Here is a 16,396-nt window from a genome sequence, read left to right as displayed (position 1 = left end):
ACCTTTTAAATAGTCTAGTTTTCAACCCGACTGAGTTTCTCATACATCTCATGTTACTGCTGCGCTGTCTTTACTTATATAAATTCCTTCCCCTTAGATTCTTGCTTCCAGTCTCCACACTTCAAAGTTCTCCCCATCCTACAGTTTCCTAATTTCCTCACAAAGTAACTGCTCCCTTTCCTTGAATTCTGTGATACTTTTATTTGTATCTCTTTATGACCCATCACCTTACATGTTGTACTAACATCACTTAATATAGTTGACGGCATCATTAGCCACTGAACACTTCCTAGCCAAGCACTTAACAAGTATTCAATCCTTACAACGACCTGGGGAGGTATTTTACTACCCAGGATAGGCTAGGTTTTGCTGCAGCACCACCACCACCCAAAACTCCCCACTCCCAGTGGCTTAACACAACAGAGATTTTGTATGTTTTGTGTTTGTTTGTGCATCAGCAAAGAGGGTCTGCGTGGCTGGCAGGTGGCCAAGCAGTTACCATCTGGAACATTGTAAATTTCGACAGGCCTGAAGTGAAATCTGTTACTTCTTTTTTTATCTTACTGGCCAGAATTAGTCACATAGCCGTGGCTTCCAGCAGGAGAGCCTGTAATCATCCCACTTGCTTGGAAGATGCAGAGGTAGCATACTGCATGAACTGTATTAATGAGTGCCTCAGATAGGTATTAGTACCCTCATTTCACAAAGAAACTAAGGCTCAGAGAGGTTAAGGGTTATCTCAGGACTGTCAGCCAACATGTGTCAAAAATGAAACGTGTTCTACCCTGCTCCCAAGCCTGAGCTTTTAACCTCTACACAGTATGGACTGTGCATCTTCCTATCAGCCCGTCAATTCTTTATTAAAAACACCTCACCAACAGGATGCATGTCTGACTCATCTTTGCAGCCCCAATGCATCCCTAGCACAATGCTCTGTATAAAGTAGTACTGTTTAACTATTACACACTAATGAATTTGTTATTCTGTGTTGATAGTCCTACTTTTTCTCAGAACTCAACGTTCCGAGTAGTAAGTTCTGGTATCAGCTTTGAAATCTCTTTAACAATATACAGAAATACTCTTTCCAGATTTTCTCATGTACAGCTAAGAAATCCACCTTCCATACCATACTAAAGTGCTGCTATGTCAACAAAGTTCTTTCTTCACTAACAGGGATGGAAATAACCTACTGGTTTGCATAACATAGCACAGTAGAAAATGCAGAGAAATCCCATGATACATTGAATGCCTGGGTTGCTGGTTGCTGGACCATAGGCATGGCCTTTGGGCCAAAGATGATGCACAAAAGAAGCTAGTGATTTCCATGTGTCTTTCAAAGCTGTGACAGTCAAGAGTCTGGTGAAGTTCTCATTAGTTCACCTGAATTTAGGAGCAGCTAGACAAATGGAATCCTGTAAGAAAATCAATGAGAGCAATTTAGATTTCTCTTGTCCTCTGGGGAGGAGTAGAATACATTTCTCCCATGCAACACCCATGACACTGTCTGGGCTCAGTCGACATTCTGTAAGGGCCATCCTCACTGCCATTTTGGTCATTCTAACCTGGTAATGCTTGTGCTCAGATCCATAAAACGATGTTCCCAAAATGAGATTTGCATAGAAGGAATGGCTCTGTGTGATGTCTACCAGGCAGCCTAGGCAGAGCATAGGCTCATCAATGCCCCTAATGTTCTTGCTGGGAGCCACTGGCCCCCAGAAGAAGGCAGAATTGTTTTATATTTTAGAATCCATAAAAATTAAGGAAAGTGCTTCCTGAGTAAGCTCTACCATGGAAAGGTCGCTTGCAAGGAATAAGAACTAAATTGTTGTTAATTAAATCATGACTTGGGGAAAATGGACTTTCGGGATTCATTTTTTCAGCACACAATACTGAAAGTATATCCTATTCCAGGTGCTCTACTAGGTTTTGGAGTTAGAAATACTTTGACTCTGGGCGCCTGGGTGGCTCAGTCAGTTAAGCGACTGCCTTCGGCTCAGGTCGTGATCCCGGAGTCCCGGGATCGAGTCCCGCATCGGGCTCCCTGCTCGGTGGGGAGTCTGCTTCTCCCTCTGACCCTCTTCCCTCTCATGCTCTCTCTCATTGTCTCTCTCAAATAAATAAATAAAATCTTTAAAAAGAAAGAAAGAAATACTTTGACTCTGCCCTCCCAGCGTGTCTCAAACTCACTTGGGACATAAATAGGAAAGCAGGGTGAATACTGAGCCTGTGGGGCTGTGCTCATTGTTTAGGGCTGGCATCCATTCTGATCCGCCAGTGTCCATGGTGCACCAGTTGTTAAAATACTTTCAAGTTCACCTATGTAAATAAATGATTAAAAGCGGGGGGGTCGCTTGGGTGGCTCAGTTTGTTAAGCATCTGACTCTTGATTTCTGCTCAGGTCATGATCTCAGGGTCGTGAGATGGAGCCCCATGTTGGGCTCCACTCTGGGCGTGGAGCCTGCTTAAGATTCTCTCTCTCCCTCTGCTTCTCACCCCTCCCTCTCAAAAACAAAGCAAGCCATGGTACTTTAGCTTCTAATGTGCCAGGTAGCATTCTAAACATTTTGTATTTTTCATCCTTTTTTCTTTTACAACTTAAATTTCTTCTCAGTTTAAAGACCTAAGTCTAAACCAGATTCCTTTTTTGCGGGATAAAATGGCTTATGCATTTCGATATTGGTGCAGTCTGCCATATTGCTCTCACAAAAGGTTAGACCAATTTATGTTCCCACCAAAAGTATATGAGGGTGTTTACCCCATTGCCAGCATGAGCCATTATCAAATCTAAAAATAAATGCAAATTATCCACACACAAAACATCTCATTTTAATTTCCATTTTTCTGATTTTAGTTAGTAAAAATTTTTGCAAGTATTTTTTTAAGATTTTGTTTATCCATTTAGTTGAGAGAGAGAACACACAAGTGTGAGCAGGGAAGGGAGAGGAGAAGTGGCAGAGGAAGAGGGAGAGAATCTCCAGTAGACTCTGTGCTGAGTGTGGAGCATGAAACAGGACTCAATCTCACGACCCTGAGATCGTGACCTGAGCCAAAACCAAGAGTCCAACGCTTAACTGACTGAGCCACCCAGGAGCCCCACTTTTGCAAGTGTTTTAAGACATTTATCTGAAGTCTTAAATTCAGTTTGGACAAAATATCAGCAAGGAATATTCTTTCATCAACAGTAATTATACATTTGTGAAAATGTATTAGAACAAATAAAACAATTTTAAGATATCTGGATATAAGATCAACATGTAATCAGTGGTTTTCAGTTCATTGGAATGGTATTAGCTAAGCAGTACCAAAACTATTTATCTTTTTTCCTTTCTTTCTTTTTACCTTTTAACCTCCTCACCCATTTCTCCCACCCACCACCAGCAACTAGCAATCTGTTCTCTGTATCTATGAGCTTGTCTTACTTTTGTTGTTGTTGTTGTTGTTGTCTTTGTTTTTAGACTTCACATACAAGAGAGATCATAAAGTATTTATCTTTCTCTGACTTATTTAACTTAGTCTAATGCCCTCCATGTTCATCTATGTTGTCACAAATGGTGAGATTTCCTTCTTTTCATGGCTGAGTAATATATTCCATTGTGTATGAGAGAGAAAGTGTGTGTGTGTGCACATTTCTTTATCCATTCGTCCATTGATGGACACTTAGGTTGTTCCCATATGTTGGCTATTATAAATAATGCTGCAAGGAATATGGAGGGGCGGATATCTTTTTGAGTTCATGTTCTTGTTTTCTTCGGATAAATACCCAGAAGTGGAATTCTTAGATCATGCAATAGTTCTATTTTTAATCTTTTGACGAACCTCCATACTGTCTTCCACAGTGGCTGCAGCAGTCTACATGTCCACCAGCAGTGCATGTGCGTTCCCTTTTCTCCACATCCTCTCCAACACTTGCTACGTCTTGTATTTTTGAAAAAAGCCATCTTAACAGGTGTGAGGTGATGTCTCATTGTGGTTTCAATTTGGATATCTCTAATGATCAGTGATGTTGAGCATCCTTTCATGTATTTGTTGGGCATCCGTATGTCTTCTTTAGAAAAGTATCTATTCAGATCTTCAGCCCATGTTTTCATTGGATTATGTTTTGCTGTCAGGTTGTATGAAATCTTTATCTATTTTGGATATTAGGCCCTTATCAGATACATGACTTGCAAATATCTTCTCCCATTCAGTAGGTTGCCTTGTTATTTTGTTGAGGTTGCCCTTGTTCTGCAGAAGCTTTTTTTAGTTTGATGTCATCTCACTTGTTTATTTTTTCCTACTTGTTTATTTTTGCTTTTGTTGCTTTTGCCTTTGGTGTCAGATTCAAAAAATCATTGCCAAGCCCTATGTCAAGGAGCTTACTGCCTGTGTTTTCTTATAGGAGTTTATGGCTTCAGGCCTTATGTTTAAGTCTTTAATCCATTTTGAGTTAATTTTTGTGTGTGGTGTAAGCTAGGGGTATACTTCTCATTCTTTGGCTGTCCAGTTTTCCTAACACTATTTATTGCAGAGACTGCGCTTTCCCCATTGTGTATTCTTCTCTTCTTTGTCATAAATTAGTTAACCATATCTGCATGGGTTTATGTCTGGGCTCTCTATTTTGTTCCACTGATCTATGTGTGTCTGTTTTCATGCCAATACCATACTGTTTCAATTATTACAGCTTTGTAATATAATTTGAAATCAGAGAGCCTGGTGCTTCCAGCTTTGTTCTTTTTCAAGATTGCCTTGGCTATTTGGGGTTTTGTGTCTGTGGATCCATATAAATTTGGGGATTATTTGTTCTATCTCTTTGAAAATTGACAATGGAATTTTAATAGGGATTGTACTGAATCTGTAGATTGCTTTGCATAGTGTGGGTTTTTAACAATATTGAATTCTTCCAATCTATAAGCACAGAATATCTTTCTGTTTATTTGTGTCTTCAGTTACTGTCATCCATGCCTTATAATTTTCAGTGTACAGGTTTTTCACCTCCTTGATTAAATTTATTTCTAGGTATTTTTTGATGTAATTATAAAGGGGATTGTTTTCTTAATTTCTCTTTCTAACAGTTCACTATTAGTATATAGAAATGCAAATGATTTTTGTGTATTGATTCTGTGTCCTGCAACTTTACTGAATTCATTTATTCTAACAGTTTTGATGGAATCTTTAGGATTTTTCTATGTATAATATCATGTCACCTGCAAATAGTGATGGTTTTACTTCTTCCTTTCCATTTTTGATGCCATTATTTTTCTTGCCTAATTGTTCTGTCTAGGACTTCAATACCGTGTCAAATAAAAGTGTTAAGAGTGGACATCCATGTCTTTTTCCTGATCTTAGAGGAAATGCTATCAGCTTTTCACTGTGTTGAGTATAATGTTAGCTGTGGGTTTGTCATATATGGTCTTTATTATGTTGAGGTACCTTTCCTCTGTACCACCTTTGTTGAGAGTTTTTATCATAAATGGGTGTTGAATTTTGTCAGATGCTTTTTCTGCATCCATTGAGATGATCATAAGATTTATATCCTTCATTTTGATAATGTGGTATAACATACTGATTTGTGGGTGTTGAACCATCCTTGTCTCCTTAGACTAAATCCCACTTGATCGTGGTGTGTGATATGTATTTTTGAATTTGCTTTTCTAATATTTTGTTGAGGATTTTGGCATCTATGTTCATTAGCGGTTATTGGCTTACGTATTTTTTTTGTGGTGTCCTTCTTTAGTTTTGGTATCAGGGCAGTGCTGGCCTTATAAAATGAGTGTGGGAGAGTTCCTTCCTTTTCTATTTTCTGGGAGAGTTTAAGAAGGATTGGTATTAATTTTTCTTTGAATGCTTGGTACATTGCACCAATGAAGCCATCTGGTCTTGGACTTTTATTTGTTGGGAAATTTTTTATTACTGATTCAATCTCCTTGCTAGTAATTTGTCTGTTCAGATTTCCTACTTCATCATTATTCACTCTTGTAGATTGTATGTTTCTGAAAATGTGTCCATTTCTTCTAGGTTGCCCAATTTGTTGGCATGAAATTGTTCATAGTGGTTTCTTATGAGCCTTTGTATTTCTGTGATATGAGTTGTAACATTTCTTTCATTTCTCATTTTTAGTCCTCTCCCTGTTTTTCTTGGTGAGTCCAGCTAAAGGCTTGTCAATTTTGTTTATCTTTTCAAAGACCAGCTCTTAATTTCATTTATCTTCTTTATTATCCTTTTAGTCTCTATTTCATTTATTTCTGCTCTAATCTTTGTTATTTCCTTTGGTCTACTAACTTTGGGCTTTGGGCTTCATTTGTTCTTCTTTATGTCCTTTGTCCTTTGATTGTAATAACAGCCCTCTGAAGGATTATCACAAACAGTATCATTTTAGAGCGTTGTTACACCAGTTAAAGGATATTGTCATAAAAAAACGAAAGAGAAAACTGAAACACACGCAAGTTAAATTACTTACTCAAGGTCACAAAGCTAAGGAGTGGTGGTCAAACTCCGAAATTCAGAACACATACTCAGCTACTGCAACATATGTTGGAAAACACAATAGGGCAAAAAGGAACAAAAACTAACTCTCCTTGGCAGAGTTTCGAGAAAAGGGATGGGCTGTTCAGAAAAGAGAAGGGATATCTGAGCTATGACTTGAAATATGAGCAAGATTTGACACACCAGGTGGGGAAAAACGAGAAGGGCATCCAGAGTTATGGAAGTGTGGGATAAATGTGGGGGCATAACAGAGGATGTGACAGGTGCCAGATTGGGTGAGCCTTCTGTGTGCTCTGTGTTCATGCATCTTGACTTTGTGATATAGGGAGGTGGTGGGGAGCAGCTGAAGCATTTCAAGTCTGCAGAGTGGTATCATGTTTGTATTTTAGAAAGCTAAAGCAAGAAAGGGAAACCAGACCATGTCAAGAAGAGCCCTGAAAAAAAGTTGGGTATGACTTTCTCTGGTACTTCATAATTCAAATATGAAAATCTTATAGAAAGGTGATAGAGCTTGACAACTCAACATTTATCAGATCTGTTGAGCAGTGGAGAATGGGAAGAGTACAAAGCGTGTAGAAGCCGGTGTTACCCTCTTCCCAAATAAATCAAGCAAACTAATATCTCAGTATAGTCCTGCTGAGGCCAGTGTTTGACAGCTTTTTCCTTCTGTAGCCAAGTGAATACGCTTAAGGCAGATCCCTTTTCCATTTGGTTTCACCTGATCCCCAACCCCTGTAACTAAGATACTGCCTTCTTGAAACTGAACCACAAAAACAATTCGGGAAAGAATAACAATTTGAGGGGCGGCTGGGTGGCTCAGTTGGTTAAGCGACTGCCTTCGGCTCAGGTCATGATCCTGGAGTCCCGGGATCGAGTTCCGCATCGGGCTCCCTGCTCGGCAGGGAGTCTGCTTCTCCCTCTGGCCCTCCCCCCTCTCATGTGCTTGCTCTCTCTCATTCTCTCTCTCTCAAATTAAAAAAAAAAAGAATAACAATTTGAATTCCTCCACCCCACCCCCCACCCCAACCCCCCACCCATGTCAGTAGGGGAAGGAGGATGGTGGAGTGCAGAATTAGGTAAAACCACTGACTATAGGACTGGGTTTGAGCCCTAGCTCAGCAGCTTACTAGCTCTTTGGATAATTGAACTTATTTTGATGAGCTTCAGCTTACTCCTCCATAAAAAGGGAATGATAATTCCTACCTCATAGAGTTGTTATGAATTAATAATGTATATAACATGCCTGGTACATCGTAGGCATTCAGTAACCAGTAGATATTTATTAATTAAATTAAATTCGTGTTTATTTAAAAACTCTGACTTCATTGACAACTTTACAGATAAGATTCTGAGGTTCTGAAGAAATATGCTGACTACCCATAGAAGCACTAGATATATCCGATTTAAATAGTTAATGTTGCCTGGGTCCCCAAGTGACTCATGTTCTTTGATAACCATTTTGCTGAGGGGAATGAAACAGCTTGTATTGGTGCTAAAAGGAAAGACACAGAATTTTAATGTCAGTGTCAGGGTGACAGGGTCTGACAAAGCCTACAAAAATGAATGAGATAGAAAGGCCAGAAGGGCTCCATTCTTCCTCCAGATGGAGAAAAAAAATGCCATTTAACTGGAGAGAGTATCACACATACAGGCAAAAGGACAACAGAAAACAAGCTTAGCGGGCTCATTACTGCTAAAAAAAAAAAAAAAGGTGAGGACTTATTACTCATAATCAGCTCAGCATCATTATGCAGTTGTCAGCATCATCTTTTGTCAGGTGTTTGAAGAACTTTTTCTTAAACGTTTGCTTCCCTTGGATGACTAAAGAGGGAGCAGAGTTTTGGTCAGTCCTCTGTTGTATTTCCAGTTTGCCAGAATTGTTAAGAGATAGAATGTCTTGTCCCATTGTTCCTCAGTATGGACTTTCTCACGCAGCCTTTGTTAAAACATGGGAAGGAACAGTGCTGTGCTGTGAATCGTACAAACAGGATGAGTTGAGATTGACTTTGTTGTAGAGATGTTTACTCAACCATTGGTCCATGGCCGGATTCTTTCCCTATCTCTTTGTTTATTTATTTAGTCTAGTAACTTTTATTTTTCTTTCCACTGGGGAGGAAAAAATTGTTTTGCAATCCCAATTATATAGTCTTCATATTTGATGGTCCACACAAGAAATATGGTGCTAGAAGTAAATGAATGGTAGTTAATAATCAGCATGATCACCCTATGTGTCACTTTAGCACTTGTAGTTTTTGCCCTAGTTCTCCCTTTGATTTTCTTTTTTAAAGATTTTATTTATTTATTTGAGAGAGAGAGAGATAGCGAGAGAGAGAATGAGCGGGAAGGAAAGTGAGAAGCAGACTCCTGCCGAGCAGGGAGCCCGATGCAGGGCTTGATCCCAGGACCCCGGGATCATGACCTGAGCCGAAGGCAGACGCCCAACCAACTGAGCCACCCAGGTGCCCCCTCCCTTTGATTTTTTTAAAATTTGCCTTTACTTGTTAAAATGTTAAAAGTATATTCTAAAGAGTAACAATCAGAGTAATAACACAGATTCTAAAAACAAGATGCAGTACAGTGGTATTAATAATATTAATGGTAGCGGGCGCCTGGGTGGCTCAGTTGGTTAAGCGACTGCCTTCGGCTCAAGTCATGATCCTGGAGTCCCTGGATCGAGTCCCGCATCGGGCTCCCTGCTCGGCAGGGAGTCTGCTTCTGCCTCTGACCCTCCTCCCTCTCATGCTGTCTCTCATTCTCTCTCTCGCAAATAAATAAAAATCTTAAAAAAAAAAAAATAAATAAATAATAATAATAATAATAATAATAATAATAATGGTAGCTTGCAATGAAGAAGGGCCAGGAGTTATGTTTTAAGTTTTGTGGTCATTATTTATCCCCCTGCCCCAACACACACACACACACACACACATACACACACACGCATACACATGGACTCATTCACTTGCAAACTCCATACTTTGAAGAATATTTCACAGGTGAGCAACTGAGTCTTGGAGATGTTAAGACTTGCCCAAGACCAAATAGCCAGAAAGCAGTGGATCCAGGAGTGTGGCTCTTCAGTGGCCTTTCTTTTGCTGTTCACAGGGACCCACTGAAGCACTATGCTCCTGCATGTTGGTGGAGGGACCTTGTCTTATTCATCTTTGTACCCAACTCCTAGCACAGAACAGAATGGAACAAGGGGGTGATGCAACTAGTACTGTATTTTAGGAAGAGAAATCTGGCAAGGATGAGTGGGATGAAAAGAACAGAAAAAGCTGGTGGCATGGAGAGCAGTTGAGATGTTATTTTAATAATAAAGACCATTAACAAGATTAGACGTGAGGGAGAAGCATTGAGAATGGAAGGGAAGCAGAGCATGTGGAAGAGATTTAGCTTGGAGGAGGCCACGTGGCTTGATGAGCATGCATAGGCAGTGAGGAGTACCAGCTCTTTGGATAAGTATCCAATCATATAGCAAATATTTCTTGAGCATCGCTCAAGAACCAGGAACTATTCTAGAGGCTGGGGATACAACAGTGATTAGGCAAATGAGGATTTTGCTCTCATGGACCTTATATTTTCATTGGAGGATATATTGGTCAGTGTTCTCCAAAGAATCCCACTGTATCCCACCATATTATATATCATATGTATATATATGTATATATCATATATATAATATATATATGAGAGAGTTTTCAAGGCATTGATTTCTCAAGAAATTGGCTACGTGATTATAGGGCTGGCAAGTCAGGAATCTGTAGGGCAGGCCTACAGGCTAGGAACTCGAGCAGAATCTCATGCTGCCGACTGGAGGCAGAATTTCTGCCTCAGTTTTGTTCTTATGGCCTTTACCTGATTGGATAAGGCCCACCTAGATTGTTTAGAATAATCTTTATTTAAAGTTTAAAGTCAACTGATTGTAGATGTTAACCAGATCTATGACATTCCCCTAGATTAGGGTTTGATTGAATGCCTGGGCTCTATAGCCTAGCCAAGGTGACCCACAAAACTTACCATCACAGAGATGTCAGAATGACCAGTCTATAGAGAGGAATGACCCGGGTTGTTCGAGAACAATTACCAGCTTTTGTGGCTTGGAGACTCTGAGGAGACCTCTCTGCATGAGTAGGTGTATCTCCAGCTTACAAATGGGGTACCTGAAGCTTGGGGATAGTAAGAGACTTACTGAAGCTCAGACAGCTGCTGACTGGCCCTCCCTGACGCCAGCACGTGTGCGGGAGACCCAGCAGAGGCTGCCTCCCCAGAGCAGTCAGAAGGATCGTGATGTTCAACATTTTTCCCGGAAGGAACGCCATTTGGTGAGCAAGTTCGGATTCAGAGCTTGCTCCCTGAATGCAGAGCCTGAACGTAGGGAGGTCCATACTGCTTCGGGGGAGGGGGTTCATTCCACTTTAGTCCCTCCCTCACTTCTGCCAGTGCCCAGCTTAGGGCTCTGGTGCCAGTCGATCATTCTGCCCAGAACACCCTCCTTCTTCTCCCCTCCCCTTCATGCGGATAACAAATGTCCATCCATGTGGCCCTCGAGTGTTCGCTTTGGCACTTGATCAGAAAGATCTTCCCTGAGTACTGCAACGAGATGATGAATCTTCCAGTTAGAAGCCTCCCCAAACTCCGTGTTCTTCTAATGTGGTACTTAGCACTGTTGTCATTAAGTCGTTTATTTCTGTTATTTTATTAACATCTGCTCCTCCTGTTGCACTCCCGAAGGGAAGGAGCCAAATCACTACCATGCTGATTCCCAGTGTTGAGCCCGATCCTTGGCGTTGATTACTTGTTGGATGAATGTATGGAGAGAGGAACGAGTGAGTGTGATATGTAGCTTCCAAGGAATAAATCTGCAGACATTCCAGACGATCATCTGGGAACATGATGACACATGCAGGTTGCTACTCTCCTGTTCCAATTGCCAGTCTAATCCGATCCAGCATACATACAGCTAACCCCAGCCTGAGCACGTGGGTTTCTCCCCAATTTCCATTTAAAAGCTGGCCCTTGGGCACCTGGGTGGCTCAGTCGTTAAGTGTCTGCCTTTGGCTCAGGTCATGATCCCAGGGTCCTGGGATTGAACCCTACATCGGGCTCCCCGCTCAGCGGGAAGCCTGCTTCTCCCTCTCCCACTCCCCCTGCTTGTGTTCCCTCTCTCGCTGTGTCTCTCTCTGTCAAATAAATAAATAAAATCTTTAAAAATTTTTTAAAAATTAAAAAAAATAAAAGCTGGCCCTTCCCGCCCTCTTCCCTACTTTAGGGGTCCCTCTGAAGCATCTGAGCCGAAAGCCCCCTATCACAAAGAAAACGGTTAGAACTGTTAGAACAAAAGAAGGCAAAGGTGAGAGACAGAGAGTAAACGTATTCCAGGAATAGTGCCGCACGAGGACGAGGTCAGGCGTGGACAGGATGTCCTGCGAAGCCCTCATACTTCAGGCCGACCATTCCCTCTCTTCTTGCCCCAGGCAGGAAGTTCTGTCTGCTTCTGCCTGTGGTCGGGAGTGAGAAGAAAAGCTTCTGACTCCAGCAGCCCCTGATGATCTCTTGGGCCCCTGAGAGCCACATTGAGTGAAAGGTCAGTTAGGAGGCCCCCCTCCTGCCCCTCCTGAGCGCCCCGCTTCTGCTGGCACGCAGGGAAGGCTCGCGGGCCCGGTGCATGAGAGCGGCAGGGGCGTTGAGCACGTCAGCTGTACACACAGTAAAGGGTACAGGGCCGTTCACCCCGGCTTCTGCTTCAGCAGCCAGCGGCCATCACAACGTAGAATGGCATCTGTGTCGTTAAATGCTTCCAGGAGCGCTTCCGCCCTTCTGTGTGAGCGCCCAAATATTCATGGAAACAGGCCTTTATTTTGCAGTTGTCTTCTGACTGGAGGAAAGAAACTGGGTTTATTTGCAAGTAGCCTCTCTCGAGTTATATCCTCAAAGGTCTGTGCAGGCCTCCCCACTTACATTCTTCCCCGCTAAGCATTCTTCCTATTGAGAAAGAGAATAATCTCTCTGTGCCTACATTCTCTACATTTTCTGAAACTTGGAACACTCAGTTGTGAATCAGAGGACAGTCCTGGGATCCAGACAAAATTTGACTGTGTCAGCACAGGGTATAAGAGGAAGCTCACTGGCCCCGGAGCTAGGAGACGGAGGTTTGGGTCTTGGCTCTGTTTCTGAGCAGTCGAGTGACCTTGGACAAGTCTCTGGGCTGTGGTGGACTAGGTCGTTCTCTGCAGTTACCGCCACTCTAAGATGTATGGTTCTCATTGCAGGCATCTTTTCCACAAGTCCTGTGTTGACCCTTGGCTTCTAGACCATCGCACCTGTCCCATGTGCAAGATGAACATTCTTAAAGCCCTAGGGATCCCGGTAAGCACAGCCCAGCCTACAGCATCGTAATGTGTGTCTTTCTGCATTACCCCCAAAGCAGGGAGAAAACAGCACACGTGGATTTTCTCTGACCCTTCACCTGCATAGCAGGGGTGTCATCCGATGAGGCCCCGAGAAAACGCCCATGTCTGAGAACATTTCTCCTCTCACTTTCTCTCAGCCGGGGAACATCACAACCCTCTCACCGCATCCATGCCTGTGACCCAAGATGCTGCTTCTGCAGCTCGTAAGCTTCTCATCTGGGTTCCAGGCTGTGAGCGCAGGCAGGCCATAGCAGAGACTAGATGGCCCAGTTGCCCATTGCTCGCCTCCTGTACATTACTCATGCGCTGCCTGCAAGGACATCTGCATGCCACGCTTTCTGAGGCTGCCTTACGCCTAGCTTTCCCGGGAAAGAAACTCTTCTGAACAAGGGGAGGCAAAGCCAGCCACTGGGAATCTGGCCCAGAGCCTCTGCTCAACTCAGGTCTCCGCAGAGACCTCGAGTGAACAGGAAAGCAGAGCCAGAGCCCCTTAATTCTAGCACTGCCATCCCGCTGGTGCCCTCGGTTATGTGTTTATAAAATTTAGTCTCTCCCCCAGTGCAGAGTGAACCCCACCAGCTGGCTGGCTCGCTGCTCCAGGGAAGGACTTTCCCAGGACCGTATTAGAGCGAAGCCCACAAGCTGGTGGTTGGTGAGACACCAGCTGCAGCAGGGAGGGCAGGAAGCAAGCCAGGCCACCAAATCCGAGGGCTGCGCAGAGAAGTGAGAAAAACACGGGCACGGTCTAAAAGCAGCTAGACAAACAGGATGCGGAGCCCAGCCTCCTCCCTGTCCCCTCCACTCTGCCGCAGCCTCTCTGTTGTCACTTCTCCCTACTAATGGCAGAGAATAAAGAGAATGTTAAGGGTCCCAAGATACCACTGAAGAAGAAAGGACCAGATAGCAAAGGTTTCCTTTCATGCCAAAGGGCTAATTATCCTAGGACTATCAGAGTGGCTCTGTTGGAGAGGGCACATCTGAAGCATTCTGAGGTCATGCATTGGCTGAATTTTCTACCCCGTACCAGCTGCGTCCACACCAGCTGTATGCTGTTTTTCATGGTTGATACACCAAACACAGATCAGCTCATGTGACTGTCGCTTTGAGCTAGATTTTATAAAGGCAAAGCATTAAATTTTCAGACCAGAGTTGTAAATGCATAATGCATTCAAGGTGAAAATCAATTACAGTGAACATGAAATATTAGTAAGAACCCAACCTCTCTACCAGATATTGGGAGCTTAGAAAGTTGAAGTCAGGGTGTGCACTCTTCACATTTCTGGCTGCAACTGATTCATACGGGGGAGGAGGGGAAATGTAGGTAGTGTGTGCCTGCGTATGTGTATGTTGTCTTTAGTCTCCAACATCTTTAGAATACTTACAATGAAAGATAGACAGTCACGCTATTTGTTCCAGGTCCTATTCCGCAGGATATTCTCGAAGCTCCCGATTATCAATCCCAGTGCTTCTTGGTCAGGACAATGAAATCAAACCACCCCTGGTAGTTAAATTTTGTACTAAATAGCATTTGACTTCAGGCTTTTCCAGAGGAGGTATGACTTCTCCAGAAGCTATTGAGAATGAGTTGAGAATACAGATACTGTTTTAAAAAACAGAATTATTGGGTGGCGTTTGTGCTTATTTCCAAAATTAATAGCATTTTCACTTTTAACAGTTGGGCATTTTGTTCATGGTTCCATGCCCACCAAGTATGGAGGATAGCATTTTACTTAGCACACTTAACTTCCAGAAAAATAAACATGGGTAGCATCTTTGGGATTTGACCAAGGATTCATAAAGGCCAGCTGAACGGGAACATGACACGCATCTGAGCTCGACCCAGAGAACAGAACATCCTCCAGGAAGAAGAAGGCATCTGTGCTACTTCTCAGGAAGCACCAAGGCAACTGGCTACCCTCTTGCCTCCCCAAGGCTTTTCTGGTTTTGTTCTAGAGGATGATACTGAAGTCTGGATCTGGGAGGAATTTGGGATGTTGTTCCACTCCATACTTCACCGTTGGGTAGCACCATGCCTAAACTATACCAAAAAGATGATTTTTTTTTTGGCATTCGTATAACTTTCCATGTCACTGGACAAGCTCACAGCCTTCTCAATTAGTAAATACTTCCTATAGCTAACTAAAACCCTTTGTATGCTGCTTACAGAGATTGTTTTCTAATTTTTCTAAATTCCTTGTATTCCGTTCTTAAGGAAAATTGAAAAGAGCTTGTCAGTCTCTAAAAATAAGTGCCTGTTGGTGCTTACCTCTGTTTCCCTTTCATATGCCAAGTTCTCAATAAATGTCTGTGGCATCGTTGAACTTCAGAGTCTGAAGGCTGCCAGTCACAGCATCATATTTATGAAATTCAGTCTGGTCCTCCTTTGAACAGTGCCCGCTCACCAAGGCCTCAGTTGTAATCTTGGTCAACTAAATTGTCTCCAGATACAGGTGGAAGGTTTTTTTGGCTTGGTTTGGGTTTGGGTTTGGTTGTCTTTAACTGAGTATCCTTGTGCGCCCCTGTGCTCTAAGGCAAATCCATGTAAGTTGAAAGCTGGAAGCTGAAGCAAACACCTTCTCCTATCACTGTTGTCCTGATACGAATAGCATGATAGTTATTGAACAGAAATCCCACGTAGCTGCGGTATTGCCAAGTTCCTAGCTGTTTAGGGATTGGTTTATTTGAGGAGTTTCCCCATGCTCACCTGAATTTGAATACCTGCGCCGTATTCACTTGCAGCTGGTATTTGACATCTCTGCTAAACATTATGACTGTAATTTCTCGTAGAGGTCTATAAATTGGGTTTCTTCCAAAATATTCTTTTATTTGATGAACCCCTTAGAGTGGATACAAACTGTGAGTTTCTCTAAGCTGTGGTCTATTAAATGTTACACCTAAGCCAAATTATTCATGTGTGCCACCATTAACAGTCTCATTGAGCTAATGAGCTCTTTCTGTTTTCCCCTCCTGTTAAAGATATAATACTGTTCCTACTAGTCCACAAAGGAAAAGAGAATACTCTGCATCGAAATTAATAACTTTAAAAAAAAAAAGAGGTAAAACAAAGGAACGATATCAACAAGTGAAGTCAACATTTTGAAAAATAAGTCCGTTGTTATCGCATCTGTGACTGTATTCAGATGCTTATGGATGAAAGACCAACCAGCGCAGTATTCTCATCATGAAATCTTTTCTTTCCTGACACCCCACACAAAATTGGTTTTGCTTTTAAGTGTTTTTATGTACTGTAGGGGAAGAAAAAAACACGTTTTTCCCCTTCTACCCTCCTAGGTTCTCTGACTGGGGTCCTGGAAATGAGACTAGCAAAAGATTACTAAAACAACCAGACATTTATTCACATGTGCATTGCCCATGCACATGGGAGTGTGTAGGGATGAGTAACTCAAAGGGGTGGTCAGAACTTGGACATATAGAGCATCTTCATGAAAGAACAAATTTTTAGAGAAGCGACAAGACAAAGGAAAAGACCTTGAGTTTGTAGGGCAGCAAATTGTGGGAAA

General features: G+C 42.4%; 1 protein-coding gene across 1 annotated transcript in view; it reads left to right on the top strand.

Moving 5' to 3' along the window:
* The window catches only part of RNF150 (ring finger protein 150), a 283,510-nt gene that overhangs the window by 212,433 nt on the left and 54,681 nt on the right, over nucleotides 1-16,396 (top strand). The window contains exon 5 of the mRNA XM_045880405.3: nucleotides 12,735-12,831. Within this exon, the coding sequence (XP_045736361.1) occupies nucleotides 12,735-12,831 (97 nt within the window). The remainder of the gene's footprint in view (nucleotides 1-12,734; nucleotides 12,832-16,396) is intronic.

Source organism: Mirounga angustirostris, unplaced genomic scaffold (genome assembly GCF_029215605.1).
Source record: "Mirounga angustirostris isolate CCGP_5_RB_7025 unplaced genomic scaffold, mMirAng1.0.hap1 SCAF_2, whole genome shotgun sequence".
In the NCBI taxonomy this organism is placed as follows: Eukaryota; Metazoa; Chordata; class Mammalia; order Carnivora; family Phocidae; genus Mirounga; species Mirounga angustirostris.
The sequence above is the reverse complement of the archived record's forward strand: the minus strand, read 5'-3'. Positions and strand labels throughout refer to the sequence as shown.